The following is a 25,000-nucleotide window of genomic DNA, read 5'->3' on the forward strand; positions in this document are numbered from 1 at the left end:
GTTTTCGGTTACTGGTTGAAGGTTGAATACAATCGCTTTGTTGATTTTGTTGGTGGTTCTCCGGTAATTGTGGCGAACTTGTGACGAAGTCTACGCACAATAAGGCTTCTGTTTGCTGCCGCGAGGGATCTCTCGGGCTCAGATAGGTACCCTAGAGCAATCACGAAGCACTCATTCGGGGATCAAAAGGTTCGTTCGGTACTTGTGGAATGTATTGTTTGTTTTGATGAAATTACAAACAACAATTGAGTCGAAATCAGTGTGGGGAACGCTGTGGACATTTTTAGCTTAAAAAAACCTAAAGTTCTTGAAATACACTCAATTGTAGATCGTTTGTTCTGTGGATTCTTTAAAAGCCTATCTCGCAGAAGTGATTGTAAGAAATTTTTCGAAAACCGGAAACAAGACCTCAATAAAGGAGGATTATCTCGATCAGATATCTGCGACTCACTGCTACCAGTACTCAATTGTGGTGAACGCGCGCTGCTGTATGGTCCCAAGTCGCATGAAACGGCCATAGAGGTTCCGCTTCAGTGAGTCCGAGTAAAGAAAAAAAAGTGCTTCGATTAATTTTGGTTTCGAGAATTGTGCCAATCAGTGAACCGCGAGCGTACCGCGAAGAACCTGCCCACATCAAAGTAGGCTTCGAGAGCCACCACGTTTTTTTCTGTGTGCGTGTTTGTTGTTATTGTTCTGTTTTTAACTCCAAGATTGGCCGGTGCTCCATGGCGACCTCGAAAAATTTCTGCCAAACTTGTTGAAGATCACCACTACGCGATGATCGGTTTCATTATCACCGACAGAGTGGCCTCAGCGGAGTCCAAAGTGTTTTCGGTGCCGGATGGAAAGTGACCGTGATCATAAAGATTCTGCTGCCAGAGGTCTGATCTGAAGAGTCAACAAAAAAAAAAAAAAAAAAAGAAAACCGAAAGATAACACAAGAAACACAGTTGAAAGTTTGCGGTATTTGTGAACCCCTTGGCCTGAAGGTCAAACGAAAGATTGCCCAAACTCGGATGGGTCTTGTCCTCGTGTGGGTTGTGTCAAGTTTAGCCGGAGAAATTTAATTCCAAGACAACAGCTACCAGGCAGCTACTGCGTTTGTGAATCCGGCGTTGATCATGTTTGTTCAGGTGAAGATAATGTGCGGAATTCAAGCCCCAAGTCGTCGTCTTGAGTCACACCAGCGCAGCCAAACAACGGTGGTTTGCTTGCTGCTACCAACTAGTTAGTTAGGCTTTGCTAAGTTTAGCAGCTATTATTTAGCTAACTGCCGCTGTTTGATGCCTACAAAAAAACACCGGGAGGAAGAAACACACTGAGAGATACCTTGCCAGATAGACAGAAGCGAAGAGAAAAAACACCGGTGTGACACTAATGGCGACAATGGAAAGTAACGGAAGTGGAATCGAGAGCTACAGAATCGTTTCGTTTTTTCTGTCTTTTTTTTTTTAAATTTTGAATTCCTCCCTGCTTGTACCTACTGTGAAATTGTAACTTACTCCGGTAGAAGAAATCGATTGAAGACGATGACGAACGAGCGAGCGCGTTTCGGATTCCGGAGCAAATTGTTGACCTGGAACGTTTCGAAGGGGAAAACGAGGAAACGTTTAACGGGATTCTAAATTCTGGATCGACACTTTTTTTGCTCTGAATCGAAACTCTCAATGTCAGTTCTGAACTTGAATTCTTAATCTGGGTTATAAATCTGAATTCTTAATCTGAATTCTGAATTCTGAATCTGAATTCGGAATCTGAATTCTGAATTCTGAATATGAATTCTGAATCTGAATTCTGAATCTGAATTCTGAATCTGAATTCTGAATCTGAATTCTGGATCTGAATTCTGAATCTGAATTCTGAATCTGAATTCTGAATCTGAATTCTGAATCTGAATTCTGAATCTGAATTCTGAATCTGAATTCTGAATCTGAATTCTGAATCTGAATTCTGAATCTGAATTCTGAATCTGAATTCTGAATCTGAATTCTGAATCTGAATTCTGAATCTGAATTCTGAATCTGAATTCTGAATCTGAATTCTGAATCTGAATTCTGAATCTGAATTCTGAATCTGAATTCTGAATCTGAATTCTGAATCTGAATTCTGAATCTGAATTCTAAATCTGAATTCTGAATCTGAATTCTGAATCTGAATTCTGAATCTGAATTCTGAATCTGAATTCTGAATCTGAATTCTGAGTGCTGGTTCTGAGTTCTTAATTCTTAATCTGAGTTCTGAATCCGACTGAGTTCTGAATCCTAATGCTTAATTTACATTCTACATTAATCTGGGTTATAAATCTGAATTCTCAATCTGAATTCTGAATCTGAGTTCTGAATCCGAATTCTTAATCGGAGATCTGAATCTGAGTTCTGAATCTTAGTTCTGAATCTGAGATATGAATTCGAGTTCTGAATTTGAGATCTGAATCTGAGTTCTAAATCTGAGTTATGAATTTGAGTTCTGAATCTGAATTCTTAATCTGAGATCTGAATTTGAGTTCTGAATCTGAGATATGATTTCGAGTTCTGAATTTGAGTTCTGAATCTGAGTTCTCAATCTGAATCAGAAGCTAATTTCTTAATCTGAATCTGAATTTTGAACCTGAATTCAGATTTAGACTTCAGATTCAGAATTCAGATTCTGAATTCAAATTCAGAATTCAGCTTCTGACTCAGATTGAGAACTCAGATTCAGATTCAGAACTCAAATTCAGAACTCAGATTTAGAACTCAGATTCAGATCTCAAATTCAGAACTCGAATTGTTATCTCAGATTCAAAACTAAGATTCAGAACTCAGATTCAGATCTCAGATTAAGAATTCAGATCCAGAACTCAAACTCAGAACTCAGATTCAGAACTCAGATTCAGAACTCAGATTCAGAACTCAGATTCAGAACTCAGATTCAGAACTCAGATTCAGAACTCAGAACTCAGAACTGAATCTGAATTCTGAATTCTGAATCTGAATTCTGAATCTGAATTCTGAATCTGAATTCTGAATCTGAATTCTGAATCTGAATTCTGAATCTGAATTCTGAATCTGAATTCTGAATCTGAATTCTGAATCTGAATTCTGAATTCTGAATCTGAATTCTGAATCTGAATTCTGAACCTGAATTCTGAATCTGAATTCTGAATCTGAATTCTGAATCTGAATTCTGAATCTGAATTCTGAATCTGAATTCTGAATTCTGAACTTCAGTTTTGAATCTATGTTCTGAATCTGAGTGCTGGTTCTGATTTCTTAATCTGAGTTCTGAATCTGACTGAGTTCTGAATCTTAATGCTTAGTTTGCATTCTGAATTCTGTATTTTATTCATTCAATTGTTTAAATTCTATGAGGCATCTTATAGAAGTTTATATATTTTCAAAATTTAAATATTATATGGTTTTATTCACTTCTTAAATTTTTCTAAGAAATTTTAAGCCAAACTCAAAATTTTAATAGATTTATTGTTGAATTAATTTAAATTTTGAACAGTTTCGTTCTGAGTAGTTAACAAAATACCAAATCTAGCTGAAAAGTTATTTGTTGTCCAAATAAAATTCTAAGCAATATTTCAAATGATGAAGGTTTTATCAGGAAAGTGAAACTTTCGTTTTCTTTTCAATGAGATGGAAAAAAAATTGAAAAGCTGATTATTTTCAAAGCCACACCAGAACCACTGAATAAACGCATATAAAAAAACCCTATGATGTTATAATCATTTCTAACTTTGGCTTTATTTTTGGTTCTGAAGAACGTAGCAAAAAAGCTTAAAAACTTTTCAAGAAAACGACATAAGATCATATTTTTTTATAAAGGTTTTATAAAGGCTTTTAAGACAACTTACAACATTTTGCTATTCTCAGAGAATTGGAAATAACGTTGTTTAGGATTAATTTTGGTTTTCTAAGATATGTTTTATTTTGCGTTATCTAGTTTGTAAAACGTGATGTTTGATTTTTTAGGAACAATAACGCTGAAAATCCCCAAAAAGTATTGTTGGTACTGTGAATAAACAAATCTCCGTACAGCACACCAAATTAGTACTAAAGATTGTTTAAGAAGATCGAACTAATTAAAAGCTACCGAAGTAGTTGTAAGTTTCTTATTCATGGCACAAATTGAAGGATTTTCTCAAATTTGTTAAAGAAACGATTCTGTAGATCTCAAAGGTTTGAATTTGAAACGAAATAATTTACGAAAATTCCAATTCAAACAGCTGTGTTAGTGTTTTGTGTAAGGAAAAATTAAAATAAAATGACAATAAAATTTGCAAACTAACGTCAACACTCTACGGAAAACGAACCAGGCTAAAACCTCAAAAGTGACCTAACGCAAGCATCACGCCATGTCCAAAACGATTGAAACCCGGCTGCAGAGCAACGAGGTCCGGATTCCGAAGAAAACGGAATACGACGGATCCTCGGCTCCCGCAGCCAGACCGGCAGCGCCCCCTTCTCACTACTTCAAAAGTTCCTTCGCTCGATCGCTTTCGTTCAGCCAATCAGGCGGCGGAAGTCAACATCATAACAATCACCACAACCACCACCATCTCGGCTATATGGTTGGTCAGGATCATCACTTTACCCGATCGTTGGATTTTGAGGTGAACTATGGCCTCTCAACCATCCCGGATCATCGGGAACCGTCCGGGTCCGGTTCTTCGCAAACAACGCCCACTTCCGGTTCACCGGTGTACGATCCGGAGGGCGAAGACACGGAAAAGATGAAATTGGTTAACGGGATTACCGACAGCAATGGAGGGGTCGTCAAGACGCTGTGGAACTACGGCAAGGGATCGGTGAGTAAAGTTTTTACACTTTAAGCTCTGAAACTGTAATCATTATTTGGGGTCTATTTCGTAAACATTTGTTCAAGCGATAACTGACTTTGACTACAACTACGCTTCAAGCGCTCAAAATCTATAATTTAAGTCAATACGAAGTTCGGCTCTAAATGTTTCTACCATGCAAACAATCTTAATCCGTTAGAACAACACCGCAGAAGAACGAATTGTCGCCGCGCTATTTGAAAATCGCTGATCACCCAGAATGTGGCATCGCATTCCTGAGTTTGACTTCGAAAGCCGGATCATCGTCGTCATGTCACCGGCACGACACATGGCGGCAGTGAGGGACCCGCCAAATTCATCAGGTCAATTAGGTTGGATCGAAAAAAAGCCGTAGAGATCGGGGGGCACAAATCGAAGCAAAATAAATCCGATCCCGAAGCTGATGACGTTTCGAATGCTGAATGACGACAACGATTACGACGGAAGGGAAATTTATTGCTCATAAAATCATTTGCATGCTATTTGGACAGCGCGGTAGCAGCAGCAGAACGTGTTGTCGTTGAAGCTTTTTTTTTGTGTGAGTCGAGAAGAGGATGGGGAAGGGTAATGCGTCGCCGATCATTACATGGCGAATGCAACGCGCGATCTTTCGCGATCACGCGGCGGAACATATTTTGTGTATTTGTATGTTGTTTTTGCTTCTCTCGACGCACAGAAGAGACGATTTTCCATATAACTAGGCATACGATACAACACATTCCGGTTGATGATGTTGATTCTCCGCGATTGCCGCCGCTGCAGATTTTAGTTCATCCCGGAGATTATTTTTGGCGCTGTCTTGCTACTGCAACTGACTGCGGGTTGCATTGCAGCCGTGCCTTTGGCGTGACCGTGCGTGCGTGAATTTGTGTGACCGCGTGCTAGTGATGTAGAAGGAGGGCATTCATTCCATTATGCTATCAGTCAGTCGGCCGGTTGGTCTTCGGTATGCGCGAGATGAGCGGATTCCGTCGCTTCGAGAGTAAACTATGAGCAACTTATGCATACATGTATGAGCTCAGGAGTTTTTTTTTCCTTTGCATATTTTCTATTTTTAGACTAGGTGTGCGGAACGAGGCACCCGATATGAACCAGGTCTGGTTCGGTTTGAGGCTGAACCGATTGAGATGGCGTCCAACAACTGTTGCAATACATCGCGAGCGGGAGCACATTCTTCCGACTTAACAATTTGTTATCGTTGTGGATTTGCTCTCAAGTGGTTGGAAGAATGGGTTGTTGCAACTTCTTTTAAAGTGTCTTCAATCACTTTATTATTGCAGAAATAACACGGAAAACTCCACTTCAAACTTCTTGAATCACAATAAATCGATGACAGAATTCAGACTCATAATACATTTGTCTGGTTGTTATTTGATTGTTTTATTACAATGATTCGAACTTCAAATTACTTCGATGAACTTTCACTATAAGTATTTTGCCAGTTTATTTTTAAAATTTAAGTAAACTTATGTGATTCGTCGATTCTCTGACGCATAGGACCGTGGTAAAAGACCCCCACTGTTAACGATCCGGAGCCAGCGTCTTCACTTAGTCCCAGTCAAGACTCTCCTCGACAGTTCGTATTTCGTTTGTTCGAGTTTCTGGGCCTGCCTCTTCGTTGATTTCCTTCTGGATTCCATTCAAGCGCCTCTCTGCAAATCTCGTTCTCGTTCTTTTCGCAGTGTGTGCCCAATCCATCTCCACTGACGTTCCCGAATATCGATTTCTAGCGCCCTTTGATGACACCGGCGATATAGTTCCTCATTTGAGATCCAGTTGCCAGGCCAGGGATAATACTCCACAGGCAGCGATTCACAAATACTTGCAGTTTTCGTGTCGTCACCGCATATGTGCAATGTGCACCAAGTTTCACACCAATACAACAATACGGATTTGACGTTTGAGTTGAAGATTCGGATTCGTTCGTAGAGATCAAATCGCGCTTTTCTTATCCGGGTTTCGATGTCTTTCTTGGTACCACCATCAGGCGTAATTTGGCTACCAAGATACTGGAAGCACTCCACTTTCTCAACTTGTTGTCCAGCTACCACGAAATTGGAACGATTTTCTTGGTTGATTTCCATCGACTTAGGTTTTCCGACATTGATTTTGAGACCTGTTACCTTTCGGTGAGGTGAGGTGAGCAGAAGATAGTCCTGGAATTCGTTGATTTGTTCCAGTATTATACGTAGCGTTCTGATGTGGTCCACACATGATCGTTCGGATCGGAATCCCGCTTGTTGCTGTCGGAGTGTAGCGTCAATTTTCTCCTGGATCCTGTTCAGGATCACTTTGCAGAGTACTTTGAGGGTTGTACAGATCAACGTTATGCCTCGCCAGTTTCCACAACTTTACGAGGATACCCTGTATCCAGTCGGTCGGTCTTTTAGCAGCATTCTAGCTTAGTCCTTGCACTAATAAGTCGGCGAGAAATGTCATTAAGTAATCGGATATCTCCATTGGCGGCGGCTCTTTCTCCCTCTTCGGCTAGGGAGTTTGTCCAGGCTCTCTTGTCTCGTCTACAAGCTCGTTTAGCTGCCTTTTCTAGCTCCGCATATCGTACGCGGGCGGCTGCTTTGCCTTTGGCTGCTTTGGTACATGCCTGCTCAATTCCGATTTTCGCCTTTCTCCGATCATCGACCATCCTCCAAGTTTCATCCGACATTGTAACAATGGGTTTAGGGCTTTCGGTAGCCCAAAATAAAATATTCATAATTGAGTTTGGTTGAGTTTATATGGGGGCAACAGTTTGAATAAAATCCCACACTTCCCCGTTCATGTGCATGTACTTACATCAGGATTTCACAACAACGACATGCTAACAGGGTGGCTCCATTCCGTCCTGCTTTGGTGCTCCTCCTTGAGATCTGGTGCCGTGCTTCCAAACGCCTTGGATGGCGCCACCTGCATGATAGTGCCACCTGCATGACAGTGCCACTCTCATCCCTGATTTTGCTGATGTCACTGACATGGATTTCCACGGGACACTGCCTTCGCGCATCGCTGGAGCTGGCACGGAAAAGGCGTTCCGCAAGTAGCGAATGAGGACAATCAAGGTTGTCAAAAAAAGGCCGTCTTTGCGGCCCACGATTATTTTTGCCCGTTTTGTTGCTTTGAAGTCCCCTTTTGACGACTCCAATTCCAGTTCCTCCTCTGCTTAACAGCTCAGCAAGCAACGTGGCTTGGTGTGCGCCCGGATGAATCTTGGCTAGCTGGTGCGAACTGAAGCCACTCGGTTGCGTTTTCCGGTATTCCGGGTTTTCTCGGCGACAATGTTTCTCCATCACTTGCTCGTGCGGCGACTTTTGTTTGACTCCCCCGGAAACAGTGATGACAGTTCCTGGGCCTTTTCTACTCGCTGAGCGTGGTATACTTTGTTTATTCACACGCCGTGTATATTCGATGTAAAGTTGGGTAAATTTTCAGCGCACGCCAATTCTCTACATGGAGATGGGTAATTTAAAAAATTTGTTGCCAATATTCCTTATATCATATCAATTAAAAAATATTGTTATAAAACTTGAACATAACATTCACTTCTTCTTCTCCAAACTTTACCGAGATTACCATGGCTCGTCATGATAAAGGCATTCCTGATTCCACACCACTGTTCTTCGACAGTTCCGTCTGTCGGCAATTCCGAGGCTTGGGATTCTAGCTGTTTAACGTATGCCCTTTTCACCTCTGGAATCTCCAACCGGTGGACGTCGTATCGACACCCGACTTTCTCCTCGCGCCGTTGAAAATGCGCAACTCGCAGTCTTATTTCGCCAAGAACGAAGTGATGGTCAGATGCAATGTCTGCGCTTCGCCTGTTGATAGAATCTTATACCAGTGATTGAATTTTGCTGAGCATGAGTTGATCAACCATCTCTTGCTCAACGCAGCGAAAACGACAAAACCGATGATGTATACGCTCTCAACATGGCCCGCCCAGCCAGCAGATCGTGGCCTAGAGGATAGCATCTTCTAAGCCAACGATCATGAGATCGAATCCCGGTCGTGACATAACCTGGCACACATAGTATGATGAATTGGCGGTTGGCGGTTTTAGCATTAGTGAAATGCTAGCCGTGTATACCTTGGAATTGTACGCTTCAGAGATCCTACCTAGTTATGTGTGTGCTCGTAGTGCTACCGGTAAACAACTGCAACTTCAACCAAAAGTGCAAGGCTGGAGTTATTCAAATTCAAGAACGTAAATGAGTATGTGTGCCTCGTCTTCTTCATGCATCATGTAGCAACCGAACGTTGAGAGAGTTCGTTCGGGGCAGCAAACGAATAGTGTCTCTCAGAGCAGATCCTCCTCATGGGGGGAGGTTTGAATGAATATATATGTATCGTCTCCTATATAGCTATGCGAGGCCTCAGAGCGTGTATTTTGAATGCCTCTGATGAGAAAACTGGTGAGGATTTCAATCACTGGTAACAATACAACTCCAAACTAAATGACCGGTGTTTTACTGCTATCCAGTGGAAGTCCCCAAGACCACCCTCAAAATCCCGTTGCCGTCGAGAACCAGTCAAGTCGCTGAAAAAAAGGCCGGATCAGTTCTCGTGCATCTAGACCAAGAACTGGGGGGATTGCTTTTTGGAGTAAGTTCCTCTGACTTAGACAGTATTACTAGGTCGACCAGCGTGGGTTGACGAACGCTGGCAAGGTTGTTGTTGTTGTTGCTTGTTTGTTACGGGACTTTAACCTTAAGGTTATTCGTCCCTGCTGTGATGGATCATATTTTTGATAGTAATTGTGTGTCTTCTAGGAATCGCAAAAGTTGTTTCTCATAGGGAGGTGGTAGCACTAGCAAATCGTTTACCGAACGTTCAGTACTATAGGCAAGGCATTCTGATAATAAGTGGGGAACCGAGAGGGCAACACCACAGGTAGAGCAGATAGGGGGATCTGTTTTTTCAAGAAGGTAATTATGGGTTAAGTTAGTGTGGCCTATACGTAGGCGAGTGAGGACTCTTCGATACAGGGGATTGGGGTTATCGGGCCAACGAGTTGTGATAGGTTTGATTCTCCTCAACCTGAAATGACCATTTTTTCGCCATTCTTCATCCCAGCACTCTCTTAGAGTCTTTCTGACCCAACGGGTAACATCCATTTGGGGAATTTTCACTGATTCGACTATGGATTCACGGCCGATGCCGGCTAGTTTGTCGGCTACCTCATTTCCCGCAATCCCAGAGTGCTCTGGGATCCAGCAAAACTGCAGGTTATTTTTCAGTGCGGAGATTTCTGTTTCGAGTAGCCAGGGATGTTTGATAGTGCAAGATTTAATTTGTTCTAGGCAGCTAGCTGAGTCGCTTAAAATGACTGTTTGGACTCCTGGTCTGGTATGTGAAGTGGAGGCTATCATAAGAGCGTATGCTTCTGCACTAAAGATGGAACAGGGGGGTGGTAGAGAGGAGCTAAACTTTGTTGTCGAACTATAAATTCCATACCCGATTTTCTCGTCGGCAACCGACCCGTCAGTGTAGATGTGTTCTAGATCTTTATATTTTCTATGGATTAGGGATCGGAAATGTTGTTGTATTTTCACTGGGGGATCACCTGCTTTGACTAGCTTCATGAGGGAAAGGTCTACTTTAGGGGAGGGTTGATTCCAGGGTCTTGTTTTGGTTCTGGGAAGGGTTGCTATGGGTGGAATATTTTGTTTGGTTAGGGAAGATAGGAGATGGTTGGCTCTGCGCACAAGTGGTACCTCTTCACGACCTTTTAGGCTAAGCCATCGCACTGCCTTGTTGACTACATTCATAGTAAGATAGTGTTCAAATGGGAGTTGGCCGCATTCGGAAATCACTGCAGATGTGGGACTTGTAATGAATGCTCCTGAGGCTGTTCTGATGATTCTATTGTATAGGGGCTAAAAGCTTGGTGAGGTCGTTCCCTCTGCTGATAAAGCCGGCTCCATAAAACATTTTTGGGAAGATCCAACTGTTGACAATTTGTAGTATGGACCATCTATTGCCAAATTGAGTCCAGTGAACCTAATCGCGTTGGGTCGTGATGCTGCCGGAATCTTTGGGGTGGTCCTTCTTCCTTACCCAGAAAGGCGCCTCCTTGCCATTATACGCGGATCTTTAGAAACGATTCTCATTAAACCAAGCAGTAAAGGTTATGCTGGTTACATATACCAAACTAGAGATTGCCAATGCAAGTCCCATCGGCGAGAAATTACATCTTTTTTGTTTTCGACCAAAGTATGCTATTAAAGCTATTCCCCTCTCCGATTTCTCATCTTTTTCATATCAAATTTTCCACCTCTGAAATATTTGAAAATTGTTCTTTTGTATTTTTTTACAATATCGTCCATTAGTTTGAATCTGTCTTTTGCCCATTTAATTATTCTTATGAGTGAAAAATGTTGACTAAATCCGTGTTTTCTCTTTCTTACAGGACTCCAAAACAGCGTCACCCAGAGCAACACCAACCAAGGGTACCACATCCGGTGGTATCAACTCGGGACATTCGATGGCAACATCGGCCAACGGAACCGGCTCCGGTTCATCTCCGCGCAAGAGCATCGAAGCCAACGAAATAGAAGTTCTACGATTACGAAAGGTAGGTTTCCCAACATTTTAACTGGTGTGTTCTTTAACGTTTGAAGTTAGTTTGTCTTTCAATGAGCTGGTTGATGCAATCGACTCCTGACCATTTTGAAGTTTTTCAAGCGGTCTTCAATGAATCAAAGTCTTGTTTTATGGTTCTCATTCCTAAGAATTTCAACCACGCTATCCATGTCGAAATAAACAAACAACTTCGATCCATCATCGAAAATGATAGGCATGCAATCAACAAAGTTCCGCCGAACAACCTTGGCATTTGCGTGGACTCCATAGTCAGCTGTTTTGCTAGAAGAAAAGATCATAAATAGATTGAAATAACTTCGATCACGATCACTCGGGAAGATCTCTGCCATTTATGGTTGGCTCTCGAACGAACGAAACTGAGCCTCTGCCCTCTGGTGGCTGCAAGCTACAAATTAAGACACGAATCTGCAACAAAAATAACATAACAAAAACGGAAAATAGGAGGAAATAAAACCGATCTCCAACTATACTACCTGCCTACACATGAAAACGGCAAGGAAAAAAAAAAGTTAGAAGAATTCATCACGCCGGCCGCTGAATTTCTCGCGGAATCGGGGTGAAAGAAATAATTACCGTTGATTTCGGAATTCCGTGGGCACACATCAACTTTTAAAGATGGAGCAAAATAGGAAAAAAAGGAACTTTTCATCACTGGCAGAGTCAAGCCAAAGGCAAGCTTCGGGATGCATTGACCTTTTATTTATTAAGAGTTTTTATAATTTTTTGTTAGTTTCCCTCTTTAAGAAAAATTAAATTAAGAATTTATGTCATCAAGTATTTATTTTCCGAACTCTTAATAAAATTTTAAGAGTCGTCCAAAAACTTTCATTCGTCAGTGTAGATCATCTGTGGTCGAAGAAATGAATTTGGCGAGAGACTCTGTGAGTCAGCAGCCGGACCAGGGCAAAGCGATAAAGATTGGAAATTAAGGCCTGCCCGGGTAAGGTTTTTTTTTCGTCCGCGGATCTTTCTCCGACAAATACGATCGGGGGATTGGCCTCTTCCATAACAGTGATGGGCCGTCTTGGAGGAGGAAGTAGAAATGGCGAAATGAATAGAGCAAAATAATAACGAAACCAAAATAAAATGATGTAGGAATCTTAGAAACTTTGTCCCGAATACGGGAAATAGAGCAGCACATAAATGGAGTGATTTCGCCCAAACCGGGGACCGGTTCGAGTTTTTGGAATCAGGCGAACCCCAGGCGATTGAACTTCAATCAATGGGATCTTCAATCGAAATTGAACAATAAACTTAAAATGATCGATATTTGGGTTTCTACATTTAAAGTTCGATCGACCAGATTATTAAATTTTTTGTAATTTTAGTCATTTTTTGTCAACATCTCAATTGTCATTTATGTTATTTTTTTCATTTTTGGCATTATTTTTGTCATTTTTGTCATTTTATTCATTTTATTCATTTTTGTCATTTTTGTCATTTTTGTAATTTTTGTCATTTTTGCCATTTTTGTCATTTTTGTCATTTTTGTCATTTTTGTCATTTTTGTCATTTTTGTCATTTTTGTCATTTTTGTCATTTTTGTCATTTTTGTCATTTTTGTCATTTTTGTCATTTTTGTCATTTTTGTCATTTTTGTCATTTTTGTCATTTTTGTCATTTTTGTCATTTTTGTCATTTTTGTCATTTTTGTCATTTTTGTCATTTTGGTTATTGTATTTTTTGTTTAAATTTTATGTCATTTTAGTCTTTTTTTTCTTTTTTTTTTAAAGCAGACTTTTGAAATGTGACATTGACTTTTGTGTTTTGATTTTTGACTTCTTACTTTTGATTCCTGACTTTTGACTTCTGACTTTTGAGCTCTGGCTATGGATTTCTGACTTTTAATTCTTGACTTCTGATTTCTGATGTCAAAAGTCTGACTTCTTTATTCTGACTCTGTCTTCTGACTGAAAATTTCTTTTAACTTCTTAGTCTGACTTCTGACTTCTCACTTCTGACTTCTTATCTCTGACTTCTGACTTAAAACTCCTGACTCTGAGTTTTGACTTCACTTCTGACTTCTGACTTACAATTGATTTTTTAATTCTGACTTGTTTCTGGCTTCTGATTTCTGACTTACAAATTCTGATTTTTAATTGTGACTTCTGTTTTCTGACTTCTGACTTCTGACTTTTGTTTTGTGAACTCTGAATTCTGACTTCTGACTTTAGACTACGGACCTCTGACATCTAACTGTTCATTTTTTACTTCTGACTTGGGACTTTTGACTTCTGACTTATGATTTCAAACCTCTGACTAATCTGACTTATGACTCTGGCTTCTGACCTTTCACTTCTGACTTACAACTTTCGATTTATGACTCTGAATTCTGATTTCTGTTTTCTGACTTCTGTCTAATGACATCTGATTTCTGAATTCTGACTTCTAATTTTTGACTTCTGACTTCTGACTTCTGATCTCTGATTTTTGACTTATGACTTCTTATTTCTGAATTCTGATTTCTGATTTCTTACTTCCGAATTTCCGACATGTGATTTCAGACTTTTGACTTCTGGCTTTTTTGAGTTCTGACTTCTGACTTCTGACTTCAGATCGCAAAATTCTGAGTGCTGACTCTGGCTTCTGATTCTGATTTTTCACTTCTGAATTATGACTTGTTGTAAGTTATATTTTTGTTTCTCTGATCTCTGACTTTTGAATATTGATTTCTGGCTTCTGATTTTTTACTTTTCTTTTGATTTCTGACTTCTGACTTCTGATTTTTGACTTCTGACTTTTTACTTTCGACTTCTGACTTGAGATTTCTGAATTCTTATTTCAAAATTCTGACTTCAGACTTCTGACGTCTGACTTTTGAATTCTGACTTTTTACTTTTGGCTTTTGACTTGTGATTTCTGACTTCAAAATTCTGATTTCGAAATTCTGACTTCAGACTTCTGACTCTGATTTTTGAATTTTGACTTCTAATTTATGTCTTTTGACTTCTTACTACTGACTTCTGACTTTTGACTTCTGACTTCGGCTTTACGTTATGAGTTACACCGAATTTGTTTTTTTTTCTTGTGAGCCAAACGTTACATTCGCGTAAAAGACTTATGAGTTCACAAACCTACTTGCATTACTGGAATGCAAAACTTCTTCCCTATCGAAAAGAAGCCAAACGATTAAAGATGTCTCAAGATTAGCGAATTGCGATGTTTCAGAAACAAACACTATTTGGAGGAGAATAACAACAACTTGCATTGCAACATTTGCCTTCACCCAAGACTTGCGGGTGTGCGTTTAAAACTTGTTGAATAAAAAAAATTATTGGTTTGTTCCTTCAAACTCATCTAAAATGTTGTTTTGGGCTGTTTGTTTTTTTTTTAAGATTTTTTTTTCTAAAGATATTATTTTCATATCTCACAAACTTTGGGTGTATGTTGTTTATATTTATGCACGTATACCTCGGTTGAGATTATGTGCAATTACCTTTTCCCAGACGAGCAACAACTTTGGAACGAACATCTTGAGGCGACCCAGTTCAGTGATTCAAGAAAAAAAAACAGCGAACCCATACATTATGTTAGAAGGAAATCCATAAATGCCACACGTGTGAGAACGTCTTCCATTGTTTCGCGGCGCGTACCGGAATTTCGGATTTTATGTCTTTCGCAATATCTTGCAGTTACTGACAAAATCAAAATTGATCGGTTTGAATCGAAGCCCAAGCCCAATCGGTCGCGGTTGATAGTACGTTATGCACAAATGTTGCACCATCAAAATGTGCAATTTTGTTGGGATTCAAACAAATTTTGGTACAAACCATGGATGGCGTTGAGACAAATTTTCCAGTTCACGTTCTATGTATCGGAAAGGGAAAAAATAAAACTTGTCGAAAAGAGCGAAAAACTTGGCAAACGAAACCAGTTGCCGGTGCCAAGAGAAATTTAAATATTGCATTATTCTGACGGGCCGGAAAGATGCGCCCCAGATATGTTGGTATGTAGGGAGAGAAGCTTTTATGAATGAATCTGCCCATCGTCGTCGTTGTCTTCGGCGTGAAAGAACAAACGGAAGAAGCAATTTGGACGAGATTTTATGCAAAACTGGGTTTGGCCTTGCCGAACAGAACTTTGAATTCGAGTGGTTTTTTTTTTATTCTTTGTCAGTTGGTTGAATTCGGAATCTTTTGAACCACTACTAACTGGTCGCATGAATTTTAAATACCAGGATGATGAACCTTTTTCAGCCTTAGAGAAAGTGATAAATTCTTACACGGTTTTGTGCCTCGTTGTGCTCGTTTTTATAAAATTTTGAATCGAGCAAATGTAACCCAGTGAAAATAAATTTAAAAAAAACGACAAACATAAAAAATGACATAAAAATTACACAAAAATGACAAGATAATAAAAACAAATACAAAAATAATCTAGTTGCTTTATAAACAAACCCAATAGTTTGATTCTCAAGAATCAATGCTGGAATATTGCTCATGTTCAAATTATTTGAAAAAAGATAGCTTCAGTTTTATCTTGATCAATTGGTAGAAAATTATAAGGAAGATCTATGCAAGCCTTGTTGGAGTGCGGTCGAGTTTTTTTGGCTCCTGTTAATATTCTTTGCGTTAATGAAAACTATCCGAAAAAGAAATTTTAAATCGTTAATTTGGGACTACGGTGAATTATTTCTGAGTTTGCTTTCCCAAAGAAGTGAAATTAACCCGAATACAAAATGTAGCTTTTACATTGAAAATTGCTTAAAAAGATTGCGCCTTCCGAAACAATCCCGGACCAAATTCGTCCTGCAGAGACAGAGCACCAGATGAAATTAATAAAAGTGTAAGGAATAAGGAGTGTATTCGAAAAAAAAATGCAACACCTTGTTTTATGGACAACTTTTGCATACATGGATGGAAATTGGTGAAATTTTTAGTGCAAGAATCAAACAATGTAATGTTCACATGTGCAAAATAAGGTGACGATCTGTCAAATGGTTTTTGAGATATAGCATGTAATGCAGAAGTTCATCGACTTTTATTTTTGGGCGGCACGTGCGCCATCTATACTTCACTCTAGGAATCGTCCCTTTTCCAAATCAAGGATTTTTTGGATTATTGTGACGAAAATTATTTACCACTTTCGGATCTACAGCTTCCATGAATTGCCAGCCTTATCAAAAACTAGTTATCAATTTTTTAAATTTTCTCTCCTTTATCTTCTCCGGAACATCCAGCGAAGACTTGTCAATGAAAATTTGTTTGCTGGAGATCTGCCAGGTATCGTAAACTGGGGGAACTTTGATCACTTTTTTAATTCATTTTCGAATACTTTTGAAGGGGTTGCTTTTTTGTTACACATAAAAGTTTTAAAATACTTACTGAGGTAAGGAGTATAACGCATGATCATTGATAGCAGAATATTCAAACGAAATTAGTGGCTATAACTAAAAGTTTGTTACAATAACAGATTTCATGTTTCGGGGTAGCTTCAATCCCTATGGTTTAAATTTTCTCAACATCTTCAAAATCATTGATTTGATCACTAAAGGCAATTTGATGAATTTCTTATCGTTTTCTTTCAAAACCAAATATACTCAAAAGATGGACAATGTTGCTGCATACATTTAGGGGCAAAAATTATAAACATTTCTCAATTTTTTTGGCCTCAAAAACAAATGAAATTCTACCTTCATGCCATTTCCTGGGCCCTCCCACTGTTTCTATGTTCTTTTTTTTTTCATTCAAACTTAACCTTTGATAGGGTTTTAAGCAATCGGTTCTATACAGGCTTTCTCATAGAATATGTCCAATTTTTTAAATATTTTTCTCGATCCTGCCCAAAAATTTTTATTTATGAAAATATTCATCGTACGCTATCTCAAAAACCATTTAACAGATCGTCACAAAATTTTGCACATTTAAACATTGCTACGTAGTACTCTGAAAATTTCACCAATTACATCCATGCGATCAAAAGTTATCCACAAAACAAAGTGTTGCATTTTTTCGAATACACTCCTTAGTTTATCCTAGAAATTATTACATCAAAGTTATTGGATTTTAAAGTCGGTGGTTTTTGAACCAATTGAACTGTGAACAAAACTGCTGTCCCAGGATCGGATCCATGAATGGGAATGGATTTTTTTTCAATCTTGCGTGACGTGTTTTTGAAAATTTATGGATCTAGATTAACGTTGCCATAATTTTTTCAGCACGAATTTGGGCCGGACAAATCCGGGAAATTTTATCTACAAACCTGGTAAGATCCTGGCACTTGATTTCGAAATATTCGACCGAAAACCGGGTAACATCCGGGCAATTTTTTTCAAAACCTCAACAATTTTTTTCAACATTACTCAACAAAATCCAAGAAATTTTTTTTATCAATACTTATCAGCAGATTTTAAATTGTAATTAAGGCTTCTAAAAAACCTTTATGATTATTTTTATAAAACTTGCTCAAGAAATTTCGTTTACATTTTTTTCAACAAAAATTAGTTTTGTATGATTTGGCATATAAAGTAAAAAAATACTGGCACTATCCGGGTGAAATCCGTGCTTTTTTAAATGAAATTCAAGCAACCGGGCCAGACCGGACTGTTCCCAACTTTTGTAATAAAAATCCGGGCAAACTCGGATAAAAAACGGGCAATCTGGCAACCTTAATTCAGAGATAGCTTGCTTCTTTTTTGAATTTGAAGATTTGAAGATCATCAGCAGAGAGATGTACTTTGGTATTGGAGCAAACAGTTTCTAAGTCATGAATATACAAAGTAAATAAAAGCGGACCAAGAATAAATTCTTGTGGAACACCCGATGTAAATAACATAGTAATCGGAATAAGTGCAATGATTTCCATTAGCTACAATTTTCGTACGGCTGTTCATGATGATTGTTATGTATGAGCTACTTTGTCAAATGCTTTCGAAAAAACTATCATCTGCAGAACGACGTTTCGTTTTTTACCTATCATACAGTGGATGTCGTCGATAACTTTTAACATTGCGGACGCGGATGTAGCAATATGGTTTGCTCTGAATCCAGATTGGAATGGGCTCAATCTCAGCAAACATTTTATAGCTATATTCTTATTCTGTTCTTATATCCGACTCCTTATTCGTACTTATCGGAAGAATGCTAAAGAGCGACAGATTGTTCTCTCATGGCCTGAAATCGTAGCCAGCGACAAGATTTTACAGCTCTCTCATTGGTCAATATTCTTCTATTTACATCTGATTTTTAGCCATCTGGATGCCCTGCTGGTTGCAGAGAGAACATGACGATGATTTCCTCACTTTGAGCCCGCGCGGGAGAAGAATCATTTCGAAATTTACAATCATAGCGGACTTTCTATAATATCCGATTTAAACTGACTTAAGGCTACATTTTATACGACCTTTTCACTGTGCATTTGGAATTGCCATTCGAAACACCATTGTAAACGACTTAAGGTGGGAGAAGGGTCTAACGGGTATAAAAAAAGCACCATTTTCACATATTTTTTTTAGAGCTATCGTTCAAACCAAGGGGCTGAAAGAGAAGAAAATTTCCGAACTGACATTTCAGTACCGCACTGACGTTTTGGTTCCAAAATTCCATTGAAATCAAAGGGGAACTGACGTTCTGGTTCCAAAAAGTCAGTACGGTCGGTTTGTATGTGATTTGACAGTTGCTTCAGTCCTTTGGTTCAAACAAATTAATTCAATTTTTTTGCATTATACAAAGCATTGTTAAAAGAACATTTAGTCATTTTTTCGTAGGAAAATATTGAAAAATGAGCCGGTGACGGAGCACTTTCTAAGAAGCCTTTTACAAAACAGGATTTGCGGTGAACACTGTATCTCAGCACAGAATCATCTGAAGTCAAAAAATCAGAGCAAAATTTTTTTAATAGATGTTTTTCTGGACCCCAACGATTTTATTTAACTTAAAAAAAAATTTTATGAAATTTTTGTGGCTGTTTGAAGTGAAACTACGATTTTTCACGAAAAATCCGCCATTTTTTACTTGTAAAATCTGTAAAAAAAAGAAAATCGTTGGGGTTTGGTATTGTTGATACTTACGGTTTCGGCAGAGGAAATCTGCCGCTCCGTCGGCGAAACCAAAACATTTTGTTTTGGTTCCGCATGCTTTGAGTCAATTCGCAATCGAGAACAATAGATCAATGATTGCTGATGACCGGTGATGATGGTAAACACGGTATAAATGTTTACATCATCACACGGTTCAGCGAGACAACACAAATTGGGTTCGTGGTTACACAACAGTGTTGCAAGATATTCTGGGTAAGAATATCAAAGTACTCATTAAGAAATGAGTACTTTCCCGGTTAGGGAATATAAGAAGTGGAAAGTGACAATTAGCTATCGCTAATTAATATAGTTGTATTCTACTGACCTCATAGACGAAACAAGAATAAAGATAACTCTATTCCACCACTGAAACCTGCGTTTTCAACAGGTATTTTATATGTAGAAAATATGTTCCAAATTTGAAAAGAATTGGTGAAGTAGTTTTCAAATGACGATGTCCACTGATTTTAAAAATGTGCTTTCCAGAAAAACGCGTTTTTAAGTTTCTGCTCTATAACTGATGCAGTATTAGATAAGAGGAGATAAAGGCCTATAATTTCTAAAGTTTTGCTTCGATTGACTTGAAAAATAGACACAACATTCTCGAAATGTTTTACAATAAGAAAATAACAAAAAATCCATTTTTTGAAAGTATTAGACCCTACTCCCCCCTGAAGTTATCATTTCTGAAACGATTTCATGTTTGCAGGGATCGATCCATACTGTTTATGTACTTTCAAAAACTATTACTTTTACTTTTATTTTTACTATTTGCATTTTTTCATTGGTATTATTTTGGAAATTTTCTAAGGCTTAGGATATATCCCAGAAACCAATATTGAGTTAAATAGTTGACACAACCCTCCCTTGGGTAAGTAGTAAAGGGAGTAACAGTTTTATAAACTTCAAGGTAGTGCCATCATGGCCTACAGCATTGGATTCCATAGCACTTATACATAGCTAATACCATCATATAGCTGAAAATCATTGGAATTTTTTGTTATATGAACTTCTTAGCTGTGGTATGAAAATCCAAGCATTTTTATTGTTTCGATATGAACTGAATTAATATCAACAAAAAGTTTTCTAGTACGACAAAATGAGTTATCTTTGTTGTAAAACAACCATTTTTGAGGACATTTTGACTTCAAGGACGGTTTCTGAAGACCACAAAAATCATATTATTTATTTTAAAACATATGATAGCTACTCATGAAAATCGATTCAGTGGTTTTGATTTTATATCCAAAACGGTTATTCGGGTCTTTATAACCCTAGCCGACTAATTGTCCTTTTTTGCTGACTGATTCAAGATTCAAGTAACATTACTAAAAAAAAAAATCTAAAAATGAGGGATTGTAGAACTTCTTATTTCAGGAAAAGTCAGGAAATTTTATGATTCTAGCCTCCTGATATATCGCGCCGAGAAGGTACAGTTCGGATCATACAGACCCTAATCGCATAGGAAAGTTAAATTGATACATCGAGGAGAGTATCATTTTACAAATCGAAAGACCGGATCGAAACTAAACCGATCTAATCGATCCAAAAAATCAAAAATCTTAGTTGAAAAGATTAATCCAAGATGGAAAAATCCAACTTAGGAACATTTCAACAATCGACCGCTGAGAAATCAAATGATGAGTGATTCAACTAAGATATTGACGCTGATTGAACAAAATGTGAAAAGTGAATATCAGGGGCCAAAAAGAACAAACTATATAAATCTGTTAATCTTAGTAACAAGTGGAAGACTTTTAAAACGTGTCAAATGTAACACAAAACAGGGAACAGCGAAAAAACAAGAAATCGTTAGCAGCTAAGGTACTGCTAAAGTTGTTATAAGTAGGACAATGGTCAACCAACCGATAAAGTGCCACGTCAAAGCTCAGCACGCTCTACTGGTGGAACCACCAAGTTTTATCTTTGACAGGCTACAAATCATATAAACCCCGAATTCTTCCTTGTTTATAATTCACTCGTCATTTGTCAAGGACTCATCAGTTTCAACAAAGTTGTTGTTTTTTGTTCTAATTTACCAATTAAAAATTTAATCAAATTTAATTTTTTCGTTGCTTTCGAAAGGGGTGGCTTGACTTCGAGCTTTTTGATGATTCCCACAGTTGTGTTTTTTTTTTTTTAAATTTTGATTGATTTATGTCCCCTTGCGAAGTAGGTACATTCCCCTCTAGTGTGTGTTGCGCCAGAACGCTGGAAATAATTCCACGGTTATGAACTCTGCACACATTCTAAATCCATAACGTCGCAACAGCGCCGCCGTATGGTCCGAATGGTGGACAAGGTCCGTCCTCCGTGATTCGGCATGATAATGGAATTCGCTTTCCAGCTGACCGCACATTCTGTACCTTCTATCAACTTAGCGCTAGCGCTGCTGGTGGATTAATCGTGCGGCACGCACACCAGAATGTTCGGTGCATTGAACACCGCCTTCGTTCGCAACTCTTCAGCGCTTCGGCGTTCTGGGAGAGGCAGGAAGTTGTGTTGTTTCTACCGTCTAGTATACGTATTTATTTTGTGAGTTGCGCTTCACTATACAATCGATGCGCTAATGCCGCTTATATTTATAAACCCTGTGGTCCTCGGTGGTTGCTTTCACCGGTTCATAAAGAATAATCTCCGAAACGTTCTACCTCGATTAAGATTGCTGCGACGACGATGAAATCATAAATGCATTTCAAGTGAGGATGATCATCGCGCGCGCCATGGAATTGTCTGAGCGATCGACGAGGCGTCCTCCTCAAAAGCTCACGCTCTCTCTGGTGCTTGGAGTGGTTCGAAAATAACAAAGTCGAAAACTAATGGCCTCAGAGCACATCCAAATGGGGTGCTAGAATGCGCACGCCGTCGTCGTCATCGTTTTGAAACGCCTTTTTGGGGCTGCCTAGCCAGAAACTTTTCGGTCTCGGTCCCCTTTTCTGTCAGATTTTTCCTTTTGACGCTATAACGTTGTTGAGTTGAGTTGTGAGGTTAGACCGTATCAACATCAACCACCACACCACACGACGAAATCAAATGCGTCACGGATCGATGCACTCCAGCACACACTCTCTTCCTCTCCTTTTTTGTTGCTGCTGCTGCCGCTGAATTGTCGGTGTGCTAAGTAGAGGTGCGATTCACCTGGTAGTAAATAAATAGAGTTTCGGCGAGTTTGGGAGTGCGCAACAAATAAGCCCCGATGATGATGGAGCTTGTTCCACCGCCATACATACGAGCACATGCACGTGGATGGATTGTGCATCCGCCCTGCTGCCTGCAGCAGCAGTTGTTTACAGTTCTTTCGGGCGAAAAAACCTAACCTAACCTGCAACAGCAGTACAGATGGATGTATTATTATTATAACGCTGAAAAGAAGAGCCGCCTTCTGGCGATGCGCGATGCACGTCGCGGTTCTTGATTCGATTCGCTTTGATTATTGCGGTAGAGCGCAGCGCGTAGTGCTTTTTTCTCAGTTGCGACGCCATGTGTGTGTGGAATTTTATCGGCGCAACCGAAGTTAGAACATGCGTTTTCCAAAATAGCAATATTTATTATGAGATAATAAATAAAAATTCGAACACAACGTCAAAACACTGACTTTGCTGAACAGATACTCGATAAAACGCGCTATTGAATTTTTGGCCTCAGCAAATCCAAATCTAAACAACGACTAGGTATTCGAAACAATAAAAATATCTTACTTTTTAAATCAAATTTCTCCCTACACCCAAAAAACTCAACAGCTTTTTTGCAAACCGATCTACTACAAAGTCATTCTATAACATAATAATTCAATGTAACACCCGAGGTATAACAACACAAAATTGAATAATCTCCGGCTGAATTTATCCTTCTTACGATTCTAAATCAACCGTGTTTTCAGGTTTTAAGCTCAGACGTAAATTGATGCATGGCTTATATGGCTTGATTCAATTGCGTTAAGGGTTAGTACTAGACAACTATATTTATGGCTGAATTAACACATATTTTCACGTATATTCTAATATTTTGGCTTACTGCTATGATTACAACCCTCTAATAACTATTTATTTTAAAAAAAAAACGAACACACACATATAGGATCTCAGTGAAACTTCATGTTTCTTTGAAGAGATCTAAATTATACTTAAGACTAAAGCGTACATCTTTCAAGGATATAATGGCTAGCATTTAACAAATGCTTACACCACCAACCCACAGAAAAAATACTATGTATGCCGTGACCGAGACTCGATCTCATGACCTCTGGCTTAGAATATTTGAACGCTATCCTCTAGGCCACGGTCGGCGGCCAATTTTTCGGTCGGCGGTATTTTTGATTCGATTATAGTCGTTTTACCATCTTTATGGCTTTCGCGACTTCAAATTAACGATGACGGACAGTTATCCGGCACAACTGTGTTCGATGTTTACTCTCGGGCTCTAATTCGCGGACATCGGCTCAGGAAGCAAACTCATATCTGATACCACTCTCAGTAAAACCTCTCATCATCACGACCAGTGATGTCAACCTTCCCGATTTCGTCTGGATCTTTCAAACTTTTTGGACTTTTGCCAGACATTTTTTGAGGTTTCCAGACTTCCAGACTTTTGTCATTTATTCCAGACATTACCAGACTTTTGAGTTTCGACATGAATCATTTGAAAAAACCGTCAAAACTCATCATTTTCGTTGCAAAATGGCAGGAAATGATTCGAATTAGTAATTGATGAATGAGGAATGTCATGAAGATGGTTGTAGAACAGGAAGTTAAGTTAAGTTTGGATGGTCAAGGGATTCCAAGTGGACTGCATCTACAACGACATGTCGAAGGCCTTTGATGTAGCAGGAATCAACGAAATTTTGGATGCATCGGCGAGAATTGGTATTGGAGGTAACATCCTATTTCCCTTGGATCGAGTCTTATTTGGTGAATAGACAACAGTACGTGTCTGTAAATTCTGTGTGCTCGGCACCCTTTGAAACGTCTTCCGGAGTGCCTCAAGGCAGTCACTTGGGACCTTTGCTTTTCATTCTTCTGATGAACAATTTGCCGGACTCCCTTTCGGATGCTTTCGTACTGATTTACGCAGATGATGTGAAACTATTTTTGCCAGTAAAAAGGATAGAAGATTGTAAAAAACTTTTTTAAGATAAGTTAACCACCGTTAATTAATTTTGTAAATTTATTTTTCGGCATATCGGTGAAATGTATGTAGTTCTGAAATTGATAAAGATGGATAGAGAAGTGAGAAGAAAATCTACAGATGTTGAAAAGAGCGAAAGAGCTTTTTTGCGAGGAAACTTATTTACGTACACCATACTTTACCCCGCAACATTTCATTATTTAGGAGAAGTAGTACCGGGATAGAGGTGGCACTACCTTGACCTATACAATGAAATCTGATTGGTCCGAAGTCTACATGTGGTGAACACGTATACTCCGGACGGGCAAAATATGGCGTACGTTAAGCTCCAAAAGCTTCCCTATTGCGCGCAATGGTTCCATCGATGCGCTAGCCGTGTTGATATTTCGTTATCACGGCATGAATGCATTGTATGAGTGCTAATCATTATGGTCAAC

At 39.0% G+C, this 25,000-nt stretch overlaps 1 protein-coding gene across 1 annotated transcript in view; it reads left to right on the plus strand.

The window, feature by feature from the left end:
• The first annotated feature begins 6 nt into the window (after positions 1–6).
• Positions 7–25,000, plus strand: part of LOC129752093 (mucin-12-like) — a 52,335-nt gene continuing 27,341 nt past the window's right edge. Inside the window, exons 1-3 of the mRNA XM_055747886.1 lie at positions 7–1,133; positions 4,214–4,795; positions 11,229–11,393. Of these exons, the coding sequence (XP_055603861.1) occupies positions 4,343–4,795; positions 11,229–11,393 (618 nt within the window). The 5' untranslated portion in view covers positions 7–1,133; positions 4,214–4,342. The remainder of the gene's footprint in view (positions 1,134–4,213; positions 4,796–11,228; positions 11,394–25,000) is intronic.

This window comes from Uranotaenia lowii, chromosome 3 (genome assembly GCF_029784155.1).
Source record: "Uranotaenia lowii strain MFRU-FL chromosome 3, ASM2978415v1, whole genome shotgun sequence".
Classification (NCBI taxonomy): domain Eukaryota; kingdom Metazoa; phylum Arthropoda; class Insecta; order Diptera; family Culicidae; genus Uranotaenia; species Uranotaenia lowii.